The sequence below is a fragment of the Cyprinus carpio genome, chromosome A14, assembly GCF_018340385.1.
Source record: "Cyprinus carpio isolate SPL01 chromosome A14, ASM1834038v1, whole genome shotgun sequence".
In the NCBI taxonomy this organism is placed as follows: domain Eukaryota; kingdom Metazoa; phylum Chordata; class Actinopteri; order Cypriniformes; family Cyprinidae; genus Cyprinus; species Cyprinus carpio.
This window is the reverse complement of record NC_056585.1, coordinates 7,415,038-7,434,418: the sequence shown is the minus strand read 5'-3', so window position 1 is coordinate 7,434,418 and position 19,381 is coordinate 7,415,038. Positions and strand designations below refer to the sequence as shown.

At 36.5% G+C, this 19,381-nt stretch overlaps 1 protein-coding gene across 4 annotated transcripts in view; it reads right to left on the bottom strand.

Moving 5' to 3' along the window:
- nlgn3a (neuroligin 3a) overlaps positions 1-19,381 on the bottom strand; it is a 185,429-nt gene that overhangs the window by 123,814 nt on the left and 42,234 nt on the right. For 2 of the 4 annotated variants that reach the window (XM_042769822.1, XM_042769823.1), the window contains exon 2: positions 12,238-12,895. In XM_042769822.1, coding sequence (XP_042625756.1) covers positions 12,238-12,706 — 469 coding nt within the window. In that variant the 5' untranslated portion in view covers positions 12,707-12,895. Of the gene's footprint in view, positions 1-10,236; positions 10,316-12,237; positions 12,896-19,381 lie in introns of those variants that run through there. The other 2 variants (XM_042769820.1, XM_042769824.1) reach the window with 2 other exon arrangements.

The window sequence follows — 19,381 nt, the reverse complement described above, 5'->3', positions numbered from 1 at the left end:
AACAAACTATTCACTATGACTATTGCCTCAACAAACTGCTAATTAGTGACGTGACACACAGCCACATTACACATTAGCTGCTTATTAATAGTTGTTAAGTTTAGGTATGTGGTTAAATTAAGGGATTTAATATATGGTCATGCAGAATCAGGCATTAATATGTGCTTTATAAGTACTAATCAACATCCAATAAACTAGTCATATGCATACTAATAAGAAACTAGTTAATAGTGAGAATTGTTCCCTAAACTAAAGTGTTACCAAAATTTCAGTACTCTATTCACTTTGACATTTCATTGCATTCACTTTTCAGATAAAACACTGTATTCTTTCCATAGCACCACTCTTTCAGTACAGTGTTTCATCTGTATCAACATTAAAACATGAATGTTCAAGAACAGTTGACGAAAATGAATTCCATGGAAATAATCTGTTTAAAACTGAACTGGTTCTGAATAAGATTCCCAGCCCTATTCAGCACTTTATATAATATGAGCCGCTGAGGACGGCAGCCTGTCACTGTCTCCATACACTTGTGTTTTTACAGTGAGCTAATACATCCTGTGTGACCTATGCGTCAGTGTAAAGAACTCACTGAATGTAAAGTGCATCCCATTCTGAAAAGCAGGAGAAGAGGGTCAAAGTGACAATGGATTGAGCCCAGATTTACATATCTGAAAGGTCACAGTGTGGCAAGGGACCTATTGGCGAAATGTTGACTTCTAACAGTCCGAGATGGTATTCACTTTACTGTCTGTCTCAAATCCTCCTGTGGTCTTCCTTGCCTTCTCTGTTTAGGAGTCTCTCTCTCTCTCATTCCACAGCATTTGTCATAGAATTTTATCTTTTGTTACTTCTGGAAATGAATTTCAATGTGACATATACAGATTTCGGTATCAATCCTAGGTGAAAGATTGACTGAGAGCCCATCTTAGTTCTGTAATATGAGCTATTTCCAAATGCACCGTGATTAAAATGCAGAGTAGGAACTTATTTTATCAATAGGGAATAGACAGGCTGGTGAAAACTGACGTCTTGTACCAGAACAGACCAGGTCATATTAATTAATTAATATGAATAATACCTGTAGAAAGCTATTCATCTCAGTGGCAGTTGCTCAGCTGGCCTGTGACTGCAAAACCTGTTTGCTGCCATCTGTATTCATGACCCCTAAACCTAACCATTCCTCAACAATATAACACCAGTTTATATGGAACCATTCATACATAACATTTACAGTTACAAAAACATATTTTTTGTACATTTGAATAGATGCTGAAACATACAATGTGGATGTATTGACAGAATCTAAAATGTAAGCACTATTATGTATTTACAGTTATAGAAATATATTTATATAGTTACATTTGCAAATGAAATGTCACCGTAGATCCTAGTTAATCTACAAGCAGGTGTGCAGGAAGAAATAGAAGCAAATCATCTAACAATATATATGAAAATATGACAGCTTGCAAATCATATTTTAATGCAACTCTTCAGTCATGGGACTATCATCAGGATGAAAGTTGCATGATGAAAACATTATTAAAATATGGTTTGCAAACTAAAGCAGTGTGTGGGACTCATCTATTTTTGTTATAGTACAGTTTTTCATTTTTTAATGCACATATACATATGATATAGTCAGATTTGAGCAGCTAAGCCTAAGCATAACCAAGTAATTGCAATATTTTATTCCAAAAATCAGCATCTAAGTAGTCCAAATGTTGATATGCAACAGTATCAGATACCTTGAGAGAGAGGAAGGGTTCTTATTTGGCTATTATTGCCATTAACACATCTTTTTAGAAAGACCGCATAATTTTCAATAGCCTAAATACCAATTTGACTGTTGGTTAAAATGATTTTCCCCACTCATGTGGCCTACAAAGGAAAGTTTTTTCAGAAGACTGTTGTACACTAATAAATTGCGTACAATCAAACCAGGAACATGTATTAAGAAAGTAAATAGGGCCAATTTTGACTTGATGTTGACTTTAAAGGTTAAGGAGACTATAATCCTAGAGAAAGGACAACCAAAAATTTACACCAGGGCTTTAGTAGCCCAGAGGACTTTTATATCACAAGCCTTTTGTTTTTATTACAAGTGCTGGATAAATAGAGGAGCACATTATGAGCTGTCCTTGGCGTTAACCGCTGCGGCAATAACCGAGAGTGACTGCAAAGAACGCTTATGAAAAGAATAAATAAAAATGTGGCCGCAAACTTATGATTACATTAAGATGGCTGAAATACTTCATTGAAATCCTCGGCTGCTTCTGTCGATAGACATACGTTCTGTTTACATTCTGTTTTCGGCATGCCTCTTAAGACGAATCGAATCAGCGACATATAGATTGTGAAAACAGCTACAGCTCGACCTTGGAAGAATAACTGGCCCTTTATAGAAGGACTAACAACAAAAAGCTTTTGGAAGACACTGGGCGGGCAGATATACTGGGCCAGTGAGCAGTGTGGGATCTGAACAAAAACTTCCTGGATAAGCTGTGTCTTGCATTTCAAGTCAGACTGAATGAAGAGCCACTGGCATGACTCCGCTCAAGCCAGGCCTATGGGCTGCCACACATTTAAAAGAGCTGTTCCATATCAAGTGGAGGGGACATCCGCTTCCCTTGTGCCTTTCTTCCTTAACTTCCGCCCACTCCTTTCTCCTGTTTGCCATGCAACTTAGCCTGCGGCTACATACGCACACATTTCAAACCTCGGTAAAGTTAAGCTATCCAAAAGCGATTTCCATGCTATTTCATTATATGTCATCGCTCAGTCAGAGCCTAGTTCAGATTCCAGCACTTAGCAGTTTCCATCACGTTGGCAGACTGCTGGAATATGATTCATTGTGAATTCGTCTTACTTGTGGGGAGAAAAACAAAAAAAAAACTCTGCTACTCACTGAATGCCTTGTAAATACGTTCTCTGGTTTGATCCCACCAAATTCCCTTCTCTCAAACAACTAAACTGCACCAAAGCCAAGAATACAGTGGGGATTCTCTCCTAATAAGTGATTTGTCAGAGCCCATTTGGAACATGACGGAAAGAGCTCCCTGAGAGATTTCATCATGCATGCGTGTTTCATAGGAAATGTGTAGCCAATGTTAGACTATTATGTTAATAGAAGCAAATAAACATAATTGACCCTTTACTTGGGGAATGGTATTAATGCAATCTTTAAAAACACCCTTTAGGCATTAAACGTTCTATTAACAGCGTGATTCATCGTAGGGAATTCTTAAACTGAATATATAAAAGATAAAAACTAGATGCATTGAAGATTGCATTGAAGTTTAGCCTACAGAATTCGTTAGAAGTGCCTCCTAGTATCATGTTTTTAGAATATATATATATATATATATATATATATATATATATATATATGTATATATATATATATATATATATATATATATATATATATATATATATATATATGTATCTATATATAATATTTCATATTCACCATGTATGGAACAGAAAATGGAAAAATATGTGTAAATTCAAAATCGTTCTTGCGAAAGCGTTTTACAGAAGTCCTTTATACATTAATATTAGTTACTGCAATAGCTGACATGAGCTAAAAATGAACATTAATCTTGGTTAATGTTAATTTCTACATATGCTAATACATTTTAACATTTCAAGTTTTTATAAATTAACATTAGTTAATGCAGAGGTCTTCAACAGGGAGTCTGTGACCCTAGGGAGTCTGCAGAGGTTCCGGCTGCAGGAGGTCCACCAATTATTGTCTGAGCTCAGCCAAAGCTACAATTAAGAAGCTAAAGTTCAGCTTAATGTTGTCTCTCCCACATAAAATATGTAATGTACTAATATACAATCCTGTAAATAAATAATGATAACTTTATTAATAAGTATATAAACAACATTAATTTGGCACTATATTAATTATATAGGCATGTAATTATAGGCCAGTTTCCACAGAAATTTTATATTACATATATTTTTTATTTTCCCAGTAAACACACCAACCCGGATCAGTCATGGAACTTCATTGTTGAAATATTGTGACTCTGTTTACAGCAGTCCTTGATCTGAAAAAGACTGAAGACCCTTGTGTTAATTAATTATCAACAAATACAAATCAATACTGAAATTAACAATAAAAATGTTGTTCATTGTAACCATATCTTTAATTTCCAATTTTACATTGGACATCGAGTCATGATACAAAACAACACCAAAATGTTTATTGTAAAACTGTTAAAAGAAATATTCTTTGTTAAACTTGGAATTAAAATTATTAATTTTCCAAGTTTTAATTTAAAGTGATCATATGACGTTGTTAAAAAAATATGTTTAAAAAAAAACCAAAACAAAAAAAAAACCAACAACAATATTTTGCGTATTTGGTGTAATGCAATGTGTTTACATGGTTTAAGTTCCAAAAAACACATTATTTTCCACATACTGTACTCCTCTATGCCTGGCCTTTCTGAAACGCGTCGATTTTTACAAAGCACATCGTTCTAAAAAGCAAGGTGTGCTCCTATCCAGTGCGTATCCATTGCCCAGTTATCTCAAGCGAAACCTCAAGCAAAATACCACACCCATTAAAATCTCCAGCAAAAAATCCCGCTTAAAATATTTGGGTTGAACTGTTCTGGAACAGTGTTGTAAATAAAACTTGACTGATTTCTAGTTGTGTCCTCTTTTGGAAGGCAAAACAAAGTAGTTTTGCTTTCACAACGAAACACACAGCGTCTCCACGACATGGCGGCAGCAACACTACTACTACGCCTTCGTTCTTTGCGTATAGATTTGGGTGGTGTTATGCAAATCTTCCCACACAGTGACGTAAACATGTGGGGGCGTGTCTGAATGAGGCGTTTTAGAAAGGCATGGATGAGCATTCACTTTTATAAAGAATATCTCTTTGGGTTTGAGACCTTAATCTTTGTGACTTTACGAATCTTCTGTATGCACAAACAGCTTTTAACACTTTAAAAACAAAGGAAAACGATATGTCACACAACCTATCAGTGTTGGAATCTGTCTAATCCAACTAGTTCCTACCAAGTGAAAGATGAATTTGTGCTAAAATACCATTTGATGGATCTTTATGGATGCACAGTCTCCATTTGAAAGTTCATTAGTCTATTTGTTTGTTTGTTTGTTTGTTGTTCCCAATTATCCAGATATTTGCAATTTGTTATTGACATTTAGAAACCCTCTCCCACGCCCTTTTAGAACAGCCCTGTGACCTATTTTCAGGACAAAATAATTTAACAATAGTAGAACTACTGATCTAAAGGGACACTCCATCCCAAAATGACAATTTTGTCATTAATCACTTACCCCCATGTCGTTCCAAAACCGTAAAAGCTTTGTTCGTCTTCGGAACACAATTTAAGATATTTTGGATAAAAACCTGGAGGCTTGAGACTGTCCCATAGACTGCCAAGTAAATAACAGTGTCAAGGTCCAGGAAAGTATGAGAAGCATCGTCAGAATACTCCATCTGCCATCAGCGATTCAACCGTAACGTTATGAAGCGATGAGAATACTTTTTGTACGAGAAGAAAACAAAAATAATGACTTTATTCAACAATTCCTATCCTCTGTGTCTCTCCAAATCAGCGTAGCACCATTTTGGCAAATCTGAGCAGTACGCAGGCAGCGTACGCTGTTCTTTGTCAGCCGCGCTGAGCCGATGCGCTGTTGTCTTTCAAACCAAAGCATAAATACACATAAAAAACATATCCTTGTGGCGCGGCTGACACAGAAGAGCATATGCCGCCTGCGTACTGCTCAGAATTGCCAAAATGGGTGATGTGGGGAGAGACAGAGGAGAGGAATTGTTGAATAAAGTCGTTATTTTTGTTTTCTTCGTGTACAAAAAGTATTCTTGTCGCTTCATAACTTTACGGTTGAATCACTGATGGCAGATGGAGTATTCTGACGATGCTTTTCATACTTTCCTGGACCTTGACACTGTTATTTACTTGGCAGTCTATGGGACAGTCTCAAGCATACCAGTTTTCGTCCACAATATCTTAAATTGTATTCCGTAGAGGAACAAAGCTTTTACGGGTTTGGAACGACATTGGGGTAAGTGATTAATGACAAAATTTTCATTTTGCGGTGGAGTAACCCTTTAAGGTAAATCAAATTGGACCTGGTCTTACTGTGAATGCTTGGTGCACAGTATTCCCAAAAAAACAAAAGCCCAGCCCCACAACTCACTGAACATGCTGAATCACTTGGAAATACATATATCACATTATGGAAGTAAATGGATTTTAATGTATTTTGTGAAACATACAAATTTGTCTCTGACTGCACAAGCTCTAAAGATCATTCATAGGCCACAAAAATACTCTGTGAACCTGGTGATATATATATATATATATATATATCATTTCATGATATGCCAGTGCATCAGTTTTGTGGGATTAGAAAATAAGATTTTTAAGGAAATGAGGAATAAAGATTTTGTTATTTACTGTTCCCTCAAAAGCTCTTGCCAAATCAGCCTTCTGGTAATAGATTGAAGTGTTTGTGCGTGCTAATGTTCTTTAGAAGAATGACTACATCAACATTAATGTGTGTGTGTCATTCAACCTGAAAGTACCTCCATTCTGTCACATTTTCAGCTTTTCTACCTAACATAATGTCTTGATAAATTTTTCTTTTGTAAATCCCTAGGGCAAATTGGATTGAAACAGCTCGGCAGAGTGGATAGACCATCAACAGGCTCTTAGAGCACAAGCGTACTGTTGCCTGGCAACCCTTACAGATGATTTTATGTTATGCAAATTTGCTGGAATTTACATAAGATTTCATGTTGCTGCACGTTTTTTGGTGTGATCAAAAAGATTGCACTCTAAAAACTAAAACCCTAATTTTGGAGTTCGGAATCGTGCTTTCTAATGCAAATGTTTTATGTTTGTGTTTGCCAAGTTCTGAACTTCTGTCGCTGTTATGTTAATATAATACGTGCTATTAAGATAATCAAGACACAGTCCTGTGAAAATGCAAACAGCTGACTACAATTACAAATGTCTAGAGGCTTAAGTATTAGAATAGAAATTCTCATGAAACCACTATTTAATGCAGCTAATCGTTTTACTGAAAACCAAAATTGCATTCAGACGGGTTTCTTTAATTTGAATTTAAGCCATCGGCAATAATATTTGTAGATTCAGCAAATCTAAGTATATTAAGGATCTAGTAATGGAAATAAATAAGGTAGAGTAAATGCTAGCTGCTCTTGTTCCTGTCCCATACACAGACAGACGGCTCCTCTAGGGAGGGGTTCCTCCCCTAAGACACATAGATCATTTAACCGACAGCGCAAACTCACTGCAAATTTGTTCCAAACTGTAGTTTTTCCCTGAACGCCGTTGTAAATAGTTCAGCAGCAGCTGCTGCTGTGTAAAGACATTGGTTTTGATGCTTAGCTATTATTTACTTTTGTCATAACATGATCACGGGAGACTGCGACGGTAGTGTGTGTTTCGTGCTGCCTGTCTCAATTCTCTGATTCGAGAAGATTTCCAGGGAACATTCTAACACAATGCCATTATTTTTCAGACACCCTTTCTACAAATGTGACAGATATTGCATGTTATTTCGCTGTTTTTGTAAGCTTTCACACCTATGGAAAAAACAACACCACCTAAAAAAAATAAAAATAATAATTGTTTAAAATGAAGATGAAAGCTCCAGTGTATATGACACTCTTGAGGGCAGCCGTGTTGAGATCACATGACCAGCTGAACCCTTACACAAAGAAAATATATTTCCTTATTAACAATCAATATATTAAATCATTTAATGCTATTGAAAATTTAAAGAATATTATATTGTGTTAATATATTACAATATATGAAATAATACATAAGGAATTGAAACTTTTCATATATTGAAAAACATGTAACAATACTGTATAAGCACTAGTTTCTCATATATGGACAAATATGATTTAATATATAGAATTATATTTTCCAGCATATTCCCATATATTTTTGTTTCATAGGTGAATACCACATGCTTTATATTTGTAACTGTTTAAAAAAAAATAGCTTGAGGAATAAATAAATAATGGCTTACTGTATATTTCTAGTGCATTTCTACATCTGTTGAATTTGTAACTGAAAATGCTTATCGAGCACTGCAACATAGCCAAAAAAATTATTATGAGTGCACCTTAAACATTTTTATATTTTTTTTGTTTTGAACATGTTTTTCATTTCAGAGTAGTATTAATATTTTAACTAAAAAACTATCCAACTTTTACACAATACACATAAGGGTATCTATAAAATGCTGTTTACAGAAATAACATCAGAAGTTCATCCTCCTGGAGTTAGTAGGTCTCACCACTAAAAGGTGGTTTAGACAAATAGCACAGATTATTGTATAGAATAATTAAGTGTTTAAGGGTTTTCCTAATATTAATGCCTTACTATACATGCTATTTCTTGTAATGCGTGTATATATATATATATATATATATATATATATATATATATATCAATCAGCTGGTCATGTGATATATATATATAGTGAGTCTAAATTATTTTGTGCTTACTGACAGCAAGTCAACGATGCTGCTTATAAAGCTTAAGTTGTTTTGAATTTAACATTCTTTAATGGAACTCAATGCAATTCAATAAATTCCATAAGAATAGATTGCCAAATTCAGCTGAGTCAAGTCATTATTAATACTGTTTTCTGAGTGCAAGTGGTTACTCAGTAAACACTATTCCCATAAAAACCTGCATGTAACTAAAATAAATAAATAAATAAAATAAAGCGAAACATTCTTTTATGTAGCGTTCAAAGACTTGACAGAATCCTAACTGGAATTTCTTTAAGTTTTCTTCTAGGTGTACACATGCTTTTCTAAACACATTACATTAGTTGCAACTATGGCTGTTGCTTTTTAAAACAATGCATAGATTTTGACATTTGTGCAGAGCTTTCTGTAATGACAGACTCCATATTGAGACTGCAGGAACACTCAAGATCACTCGTGTCATAAGAGATTACATGTTCTTATACATATCAAGCTGTATGACAGCAGTGACTCATATCTTACTGTATGATGCTTTGTGTTAAACTAAATTAAAACAAGAGTTCAGCATTGTGTATATAATGTATATATACTGTACATAGGTCATTGTCAGAAAACGGTATCATTGTGTGCAGTGTGTGTACCAATGACTTACTACAGATATCATTAACAGTAAAAAGTCATAAGTAAATGATTATTTTGGAGACTTAACTCTTGTAGCTCTTAATGTAGCATTTTAACAAATATATTAAATATCAGCCAATTTGCATGTTCATTCATCAACATTACATATAACATTTTGTGTTGTACTTGTTGTATAATAATAATACTAATACTAATAATAAAAAAAATAATAAATTGTGAATCAATCAATGAATCATTTATTATCATATATCTAGATTTTTTTTTTTTTTTTTAATTTTCTGTTTAAATATTGATGTGTTTCCCCCCTGAACTTTCTATTCAATCATGATCTGCTATGATACTTGACCATTTAAATATAATACTATGAACTTTCCATGGTCATAAAAGTCATATGGTTCAGTGGTTTGATATGCTGCAAGCATATTTGTAAGTGATCAGTGACTATTATTATTATAGTCATTTATTATTATTATGATTGTTTTTTTTTTTTTTTTTTTTTTGTTTTTTTTTTTTTGCACTGATCTTCAACTTTTAAAAGTTCTTGCATTTTTAAAGTTGCTGAGTGTAACAGTGTTGAATGTGAAAACCAATTTATTTTATTTATTTATTTATATAATTATTTATTTATTTCTTTACAAGGGGTTATTCACATTTGTGTGGCACAACTACAATAAAAAAAACCTTTTCAAATAAAATTAAAAAAATTAAATCAAAAAACAAACACATACAACTAAGTAAGTAAGTAAGTAAATAAAATAGAAACACAAATGGTACCGTTTCATGAGAATGACTCGTATATAAACCAGTATAACTGGACATTGTCTACAAACACACTTTATAGCAATTTGAAATAGCACATATTCACCAAAAAATAAATAAATAAATAAAATAAACAATGTTGAAAGAAATATACAGGCATTTTCAGTGTTGCTCTGTGCACAAAACTCTGTAGTTGATGGAGATATCCCATTGGTACGAGAGAGGACGTACCAGTCGCTCTCTTCTCTGTATATCGCTCCAATGTTGGCTTGCTTACATACCTCCTTTTCTACATATTTTCTTGTTGGGTTTTCTGGCACATTCCTTGGATATTCTTTTGACTGTAAAATGAATAAAAGACTACAAAATAACATAAGGCTCTGGAAGAAACGTTTGAGGAGAACATGCAACAACGTCACTCCCCCTCCCCACAAGAACAACAAAGAGAACCTGTCCAGAACGTTAGCTGGGGTGTTTTGTCTTTTGGGAAGAAAATATTCCCAAAAAGGTGGAATTGATTTGCTGCAACCTGGAACACAGGAAGCCTAGTTTCACATGCACTGCTATATAAGACCCTTTACAAGCACAAAATAAACTCTTCCTCATCGCAACCCCTGCACCGCTGCATCACTCCAGGTTTTGCATGAGAAATGCACAGCTCTGTTGCACAATGCACCAAATGTGTTTTGAGAACAGATGCAGAGAATTGCTGTAAGTGTGCTCTACAACCTTTAAGTCCATGTTGGGTTTATAACTTAAGACAGATTTCAACACCATATAGCTTAGGTAGCTTTCGATTAGACAATTAGGTCTGTTCCAAAACACAGTGCCCTACCTAGACAGCATTTTACTGCATGCAGCAGAGGTCTGCTGGCAATAACATTATGCTGGCTTCTTGGATATCTAATGATGACTAAATTAAAATTCAGTCCAATATTTGTGTCTACTAGGCCTTATTTTACTTAATAGAGTACTGTGTCATTAGCTTAGCAACTTGAAAATGTTAAACTCAATTGAAATCAATTGCCAAGTCTCCCATGCGGTTAAAGTGCGGAGCAGTATTTGTGTGCTTACAGTATGTAGAATGTTCCAAATCAGTCACTTGTGAGGCTGCATTTCAGTAAGGAACAGGGGTTGTATCCACCATTTTTGGAAATGTCAGCCATTTTTTATCCACCCCACTTTTTGGGAGATGCTGTAATCATTATATTTTAAAAAAGTTTTAAAAGTAAAAAACAATAATAATAAAATTAGCGAACCAAACCTCTGGCTACTGGCAGCGATGGATAAACAAACAGTACTTGGTAATCCTACTAAAGCTAGCACCGATCTATTTTAAAAATCCTATCTTTATCTTATCTTTAATCTGCAAATGCAAATTTTAAACAATTAAAAAACTAAATCATTGCTGCAACATACTGTGTCACGGGCATCCACTGACCATTGAAAATTTCAGGTAAAATTGTGTTTTTTGTGCCCATCGACTAAATTTTAAATTGATATAGCTCTCTCCATGCCCTCATAATGAACTTTACACATTCCTAGCATCAAAGTCTCTGCTCTCCTTCAAAGTCTTCTAGCTTACTCTAGCATGTACGTGTCTTTAGAAGGCAGCTCACTAGGTTTTGGACCAGAGCTAGCGCTTTTTTGCATTCAAACCTGTAAGAGTTTGTAAGAAAGGCTCTTTGTGCTGGGGTGATATTTGCGAATGCAAATGTTGAACTTGATCACCGAATTCGTTTAAAGGTCTTAAATTCCTCAAGACAGGCTTTGAACATTAACAGAAGAAAGTGGGACAGTAAAGGGTCTTACATGGTTAGGACTGATGCCACAGGCCTCTTGTGTTCCAGAACATTTTTGCAACTCTACAAAAGGCTCATTCTGGCATCAAGCAAGCTAATCTCAGATCTCTAATCCCCCAGAACAGTCAAGACAGTGAGGAGAGGGAGGTGCACCAAGATCATTACATCCAAACTTCATGTCAGATTAGAATCTGAGCTCTCACATTAAAAACATTACTTTCTTCTAGCTTTCTTTCTTTCTTTCTTTCTTTTTGGTTTGCTCTCTTGAACAACACAAAAGAGGAACCCATAACAGTGGCATGGAAGGGAAGAGTTGATGGAAAGACTTCATGGCAGATCAAGTCAGGATGAGGAACGGAAATGGTGTACACAGACAAAGCATGCGCCGGACAACAACTCATGCTTCAAACACAACACAGGAAGTGACAGAATGTAATAGCGAGACGCTATTTTTTTCTCCATTATACCCGACACACTCACCATCCTCCGTTGGAACATAGATGTTTAGATACAAACAATCCTCGTTTTGATCTTGTATGTAAGTGGCAACTATATCCAAGTTAAAGGTGAACCAGATTGGCATCATGATCTCCGGAACGGCGTTGTGAATGTTTTGCGGGCACACCGGCGCGAAATGAGTGGCGTTTTTGATCCCCGACCAAGACAAGGGTGGCTCAGGAGGAAGGAAGCGTTTCTCCCCCACCGGTGGGGCAGCATACGGCACGCCAAGGTACTGGTCCACCGGTCCCAGGATCTCACTGGGCAGAGGAACCCGTGCACCTCGTAATTTCCCATACTGCGTATTCACGGTTGGGTGGTAGCTCTGTCCCCTGACGAGCGTCACACACCAACAAAAAATCCATATCCACAGAGACACGTTGTGAGCCCTGCTACTGCAGCAGTCCTGCTGGTGCAAAACGAGCCGGTTTTTGCACACCGCTAACCACATGGTCTGTGAAAATGGGATCTGCTCGATGCCGATGTACGCTGAGAAACTCCTCCAGCAAGTGTCTCCTGCCTTCAGACCCTCAACTCAGCCGGATTACTCCTGTCATTGAAGAAAAACACATACACGCTCTCTGGTCCCCTCTGGAAAAATCCTCATTCACTGTCCAGTGTTCTCGTCAGATCCACTCTCCTGCAGGAGAAAAACAAGACAAGAACATTTTTAATGGGACTGTTTTTTATACTTTTGGCTTTTCTGTATGTGTATAGAATGGCACACATAAAATCTAATCCAAGGTACTGTTGTTTGCCTATAAGGCAACAACTGGTGCTGCACCAATATACCTAAACTCACTAGTTCAAACTTATGCCCCCTCCAGAAGCTTGTGTTCTGCAAGTGAAGGATGACTTGTGGTGCCATCCCAAAGAGGCACAAAATCACTAATACGGACATTTTCCTGGACTGTTCCCAGCTGGTGGAATGACCTCTCTGTCTCAATTCGAACAGCTGAGTCTTTGGCCAATTTCAAAAAAAATCTTTTTCGCCTGACGAACTAATTCTAGCACTATTCTATTCTATTCTATTCTATTCTATTCTATTCTATATAAAAAACTAGCTATGTGTACTGTGCTAGACTAACTGAGACTTATCACAGCACTTACATTCTGTTGCTCTCTCATACGTCTGATTGCTTCTATTGTCCTCCTCATTTGTAAGTCGCTTTGGATAAAAGTGTCTGCTAAATGATTAAATGTAAATGTAAAGGACAGTGCTCTTAATGCATCCAGACAGTGTCAACAATGTATTGGAAAAACAGCAACCATTAAGGTAAAGAAACGAAGTTGCTTGTCAGGTTTTCCTGATAAGCAAACATGTTTTTTTTTTAAAATAAGCCCAAAAAATGGAACCCTTGACCTGTGATTTTTTTAAATTGACTTAACAAAAAAGCAGCCAAAAACCGTGAAAAATATGCATACTTGGCAACTCTGGTTCTCAGCTGCCGGATCATGATTCTAATCTTCTGATAAGATTGTAAATTGTAGTGCGAAAAACACTGCTAAATGCTTCTAATAAAACAAAACTAACCATTTAATCCTGCATAGCAAGGATAGCAAAATAGTAACTGTCTGCTTCCCACTGATGTCAAAGCATGTGTGCCAATTAAACTCAGCAGTATTTTGGTTCAGCAGTCACTTGGTTAAAATTAGCAAGAGGCAGTATTTTTCTGCTTTTGGACGCAAACACTTTCCATGCTAGCATCTATCTAATTTTTGAACACTCCTCAAATTTTGATTTCTTTTCTAGGGAGAAATTAGCAATGTAGTAATTAAATATTAGCTTACTTATCATCCAACCTCTCTCTGTTTTGTTGTAGATCATCAAAACATGTTGCCTCAGAAGTCTGAGAACCTCCAAAATCAGTTTCGTGAGGTACTTTCATGCACAGACGCTCGCTGTAGCTAAAGTCATTGCATGATAAGGCAGTGAGGCAACACATCAGCTCCCTAAGCTTTTGGACGCTGCCAGACTATGACATTCCCTCATCTTCAGATTCCACAAACAAATCAATGCAAGGTATAGAGAAATACAACACAGACAACATTAAATGTGATATCACTTCCAGCAACAGGAAACCTTGTTTGTGCCACTATAAAGAAAATGTTAAACTAATTACATGCCAGTGACTAACAGTAGACTTCCTGCTTTTAAGCTTATCTGGTGATAGTAATATTTATACATTTAATGTTTGATTTTATGTTAATTTTTATTTCTTTTGTACAATAACTTATTTTGATACCATGTTGGTTCATCAAATGTAAAATGTAAAACTGGTCCTCAAGCAAAACCACTTGAGAGCCACTCAATCAGTAAATAAAACATACTGTATGAGGGTTTTCCATCAAGGCAAAATTACAACATCTCTGTCCAAATTTGACAGAAATGTGTTAAATAAAATATTTTTCAGACACAGGTCCCCTGTTCTCATCTCTGGAAAGCTGGTATTTGTAAGTGCCTCGCGGGTGCCTGTGCTAACACTGTAAATGCTAATGATGAGGAGGATCGTCCCCAGTGGAGAGAAACTCTTCCCTGCTCAGCTACTGATCAATTTTCAATTTTTAAAGCTTAAGACCCTCAGACCTCCATCCCTTGGAGGGCTTGGAATAATAACATGGAGAAAAGCTGGAGTTTAGTAGCGGATATTGCATTCCAAAATGACTCTGTAAATGATTTATAATGTATCTAGTGGAGCAGTATCCACCAGACAAGAGGCAATATGAATCTTCCTGGAGGTGCACTTATCACTCCACAACTCCTATCCAGACTTGAGCTGATTTGCACAAAGCCTGGCAGGATGTTCTTCATCCTCCACCTCATCATCCGCACACACTTACTGCTGCCTTTAATCAGCTGGTGCCTGTGAAAGTGAAAGTGGTGACATTTGCCAAGTATGGTAACCCATACTCGGAATTGGTGCTCTGCATTTAACCCATCCCAGTGCACACACACAGCAGTGAGAAGTGAACACACCGTGAACACACACCCGGAGCAGTGGGCAGCTATATCCAGCACCCCGGGGGAGCAACTGGGGGTTCAGTGCCTTGCTCAAGGGCACTTCAGCCATTGGTATTGAGGGTGGAAAAGAGTGCTGTTCATTCACTCCCCCCACCTACAACTCCTGCCAGCACCGAGACTCGAACCTGCAACCTTCTGGTAACTAGTCCGGCTCTCTAACCATTAGGCTACAGCTGTACTCTGGACGGTACAGCTGATCTCCAGAGAGAAGAGACACAGACTGAAGCAAAAGAAATGTCCGACCCAATCTTGGCACACTTTAAACACTGTTTTCTCAAACTCATGACTTTTCCAATTCAGTTACTACTCGAGTGAGAAGTTATTTTAACAATTGATTTAAGAATTAAACAGAATTGATATTTTTTGATGCTATGATCAACCTTGCTTATCCTGGTCGACTACCAACCCCTTCTCTCCACATTAAAGTTCCCACTTGTCTAAAACATACAACTTCATTGTCATTGATGTGGTGAAACCAGGCAGCGTGCAACACCTGAGACCCTGCTTCCAGCTGATATTAACATGCAATTGTGTTGATCTGATCACAAGTGGTCTGCCAAGATGCATTACTGTTTCCACCTGATATGTACATGCGTTTCAAATGCGTCTCCTGTGAACATTTGTGGTTGGATTTCATTGAGACCCTCCCCTCTTATTTTGTCACACTCCACATCACTTTCATGGGAGCGCCGAGTGCTCACATTCAGGGAATCACATATGCAAATTTTTGCTGCAGGATGGTTACGGTTGTGTAACACACAATCATTCTTTGTGAGATTTAATTGTATTTATAGCTATTAGGAGTTTTTTCAGTTGACATTTATCAGCTTGGCAACCATTGTATATTCTCAGTTACCTATCCTGGTAACATACAATGAAACCTAACATACAATGTCAAAAACCTAACATAACATGCCTAACATACAATGAAAGTTACCTCAGTTTTTGGAACCAATAGTTGAGGTTATTTATCTGAAAACTTATCCAAGTATGTTTCTGGAATATACCAAAAAACAAAACAAAAAAAAAACATATTTTAGACCTCCATGGCTATCCAAACATTATGATAAATTTCTTTAAAATGCAGGTTGAAGTTGCTTCAATAAGAATACATCTTGTAGTATAATGTGATACATGCTATTGAAGAAAGATTGATAATAGTCATCGATAGCCAGATGTTACTATTGTAAATTTTATTGGTATTTCTCTACATTAAACTTTATTGCATATCTCACTGTTGAGACTTGTGAATCTCCATCCGTGATGTGTGAATTATGACTGTTATGGGACTGTGCATTGGGAATCATTGTCAGCAGCCAGCACATAAAATGCTGCATAATAGATGGTCACCATCTTAACACCTTTTTGGGGGAAACACAGCACAGAACATGCAGAGCTGTAAAGACATTGTCAACATTTTCCTGAAACTAAAACTACAGATAAATATTTTATATAACATCACATTTTGCAAACATTGACACATTGGAAGTGGATAAAAAGACACACAATGACAACATTTGCAGCACATCAGCTCTACACACACTGTATTAGATTTAGCCTACACATTATGTATTTCAAGTAATGCAAGTTTATTTATATACCACATTTCATACACAATGGTAATTCAAAGTGCTTTACATAAAAGAAAAGAAAATAATAATAATAAAAAATAATCACAACAATAAAACAAGGAATTTAAAAACTGACAATTATTTAAACATTGATTTAAAAAGTTTAAAATGAATTCTAAACAGTTAAGAATATAAAATTATTATACATAAAATATAGTGCAATCAGTTCGGACATCGCACAGTGCTCACTCAATAAATGCACAGCTAAACAGTTTTGAGTCTGCATTTAAATGTGACTAATTTTTTAGCACATCTGATCTCTTCTGGAAGCTGGTTCCAACTGTGGGGAGCATAATAGCTAAAGGCGGACTCCCCTTGTTTTGTGTGAACCCTTGGTATTCCTAACTGACTCGATCCTAATGATCTGAGTGCTCTGTTAGGTTTATATTCAGTGAGTATATCTGCAATGTATTTAGGACCTAGGCCATTGAGTGATTTAAAAGTGAGTAAAAGTACTTTAAAATCAATCCTAAATGTAACTGGAAGCCAGTGTAAGGACCTGAGGACTGGTGTGATATGCTCAGATTTTCTGGTTCTAGTCAAAATTCTGGCAGCAGTGTTCTGTATGAGCTGCAGCTGTCTAATGGTCTTTTTTGGGAAGGCCGGTGAGGAGACCTTTACAATAGTCCACTCTGCTGGTGATAAAGGCATGAGCAAGTTTCTCCAAGTCTTGACTGGAAACAAAACATCTACTTCTTGCAATGTTTTTGAGATGACAATATGCTGATTTAGTTATTGCTTTGACATGACTACTGAAACTAAGGTCTGTCTCCAGAATCACACCAAGATTCCTGACTTGATTTTTAGTTGTTTGACCCCTAGAGTCAAGGTATGCATTCACCTTGAACACAATCTCTGTCACAAAAAACAATTACTTCAGTTTTCTCCTTGTTTAACTGAAGAGAGTTCTGGCACATCCAACTGTTAACTTCATCAGTGCATTAGCAGAGGGAGTCAATCGGGCTGTAGTCATTTGGCAATAAGACTAGGTAAATCTGTGTATCATCAGCATAGCTATGACAGGCAATTTGGTTCTTTCTCATTATTTGACTTAGTGGGAGCATATACAGGCTAAACAAGAGTGGTGCAAGAATTGAGCCTTGTGGGACTCCGCATGTCATGGTCGTCCAATTAGACTTATGCTCTCCTATACTCACATAATAACCTCTCGCTTCTAAGTATGACCTCAGCCATTTGATTACCATGCCATAAAGCCCGACCAAGTTTTCCAGTCTCTCTAGTAGTATGTTATGATTGACAGTGTCAAATGCAGCACTGAGATCTAGTAGTACAAGCACTGATATTTTGCCAGAATCAGAATTTAAGCAAATATCTGTACTGTGATGCAGTAGGAAACCACACTGAAAATTTTCCAGTTATCCATTTGAGTTTAAGTATTTGTTCAGCTGACTAAAACTACAATTTCAATAATCTTGCCTGTAAAAGAAAGATTTGATATTGTTCTATAGTTGCTCAATATGGTGTTATCATGATTACTCTTTTTCAGAAGGGGTTCAGCAACTGCACTTTTCAGGGAGTTTGGAAAAGTCCTAGAAAGAAGTGAGGCGTTCATTACTTCTAAGAGATTTGCTTCTAAACAGTTAAGCGCACTTTTGAAAAAATATGTGGGAAGTGTGTCAAGATAGCAGGTTGACGATTTAAGGTGCCGTACTATGTCTTCCAAAATTTTGCTATCAATTTCTTCAAAAGCAGACATAGTGTCTTTTTGATATTGTGGTCGAATCTGTCTGACCTCTGCATAATTTGGGGATGTGCTAATCGCCTTCCTGATATTACTGATCTTCTCAGAAAAGAAGGAAACAAACTCCTTGCATTTGGTGTCGGAGAGCATTTTACTGGGAATCTCACTTCGGGGGGTTTGTCAGTCTCTCAACAGTTCCAAAACGAGAGTGAGTGTTGTTTAAGTTACTGTTTATATGGTTTGAGAAGAAAGTCTGTCTAGCTGTGGCTAGTTTTACATTAAAAGCATGAAGGCTGTCTTTATAGATGCTATAGTGAATTTAAAGTTTTGTCTACCGTCACATCCGCTCAGCTTTTCTGCATTGTCTTTTCATACTCTGTACTGCTGTTGATTTTCTTCAAGCTGATTTTATCTGCCAGTCTTCTTTCTGACTTTCACAGGAGCAATGCCATCAATAACATTCTTAACTTTTGAGTCAAGGAGAAGATCAGAGTCTGCAAAAATGCTTGGTGTTAGAGATATAGCCTACCATAAATAGCACACTAGTGTTTTTGTTAATGCATCTCTTTCTGACAGAGACAGATCTAGATTCAGTGGTAGCAGAGATCAGTATATCAAAGAAAATACAGAAGTGATCAGATAGTGCTACGTCCTTAATAACAGTGGATGAAAAGTTTAGACCTCTACTGATGATTAAATCTAGAGTATGTCCACGATTGTGTGTGGGTCCATGCACATGCTGAATCAGGTCCAAAGTGTTTAAAATAGTTA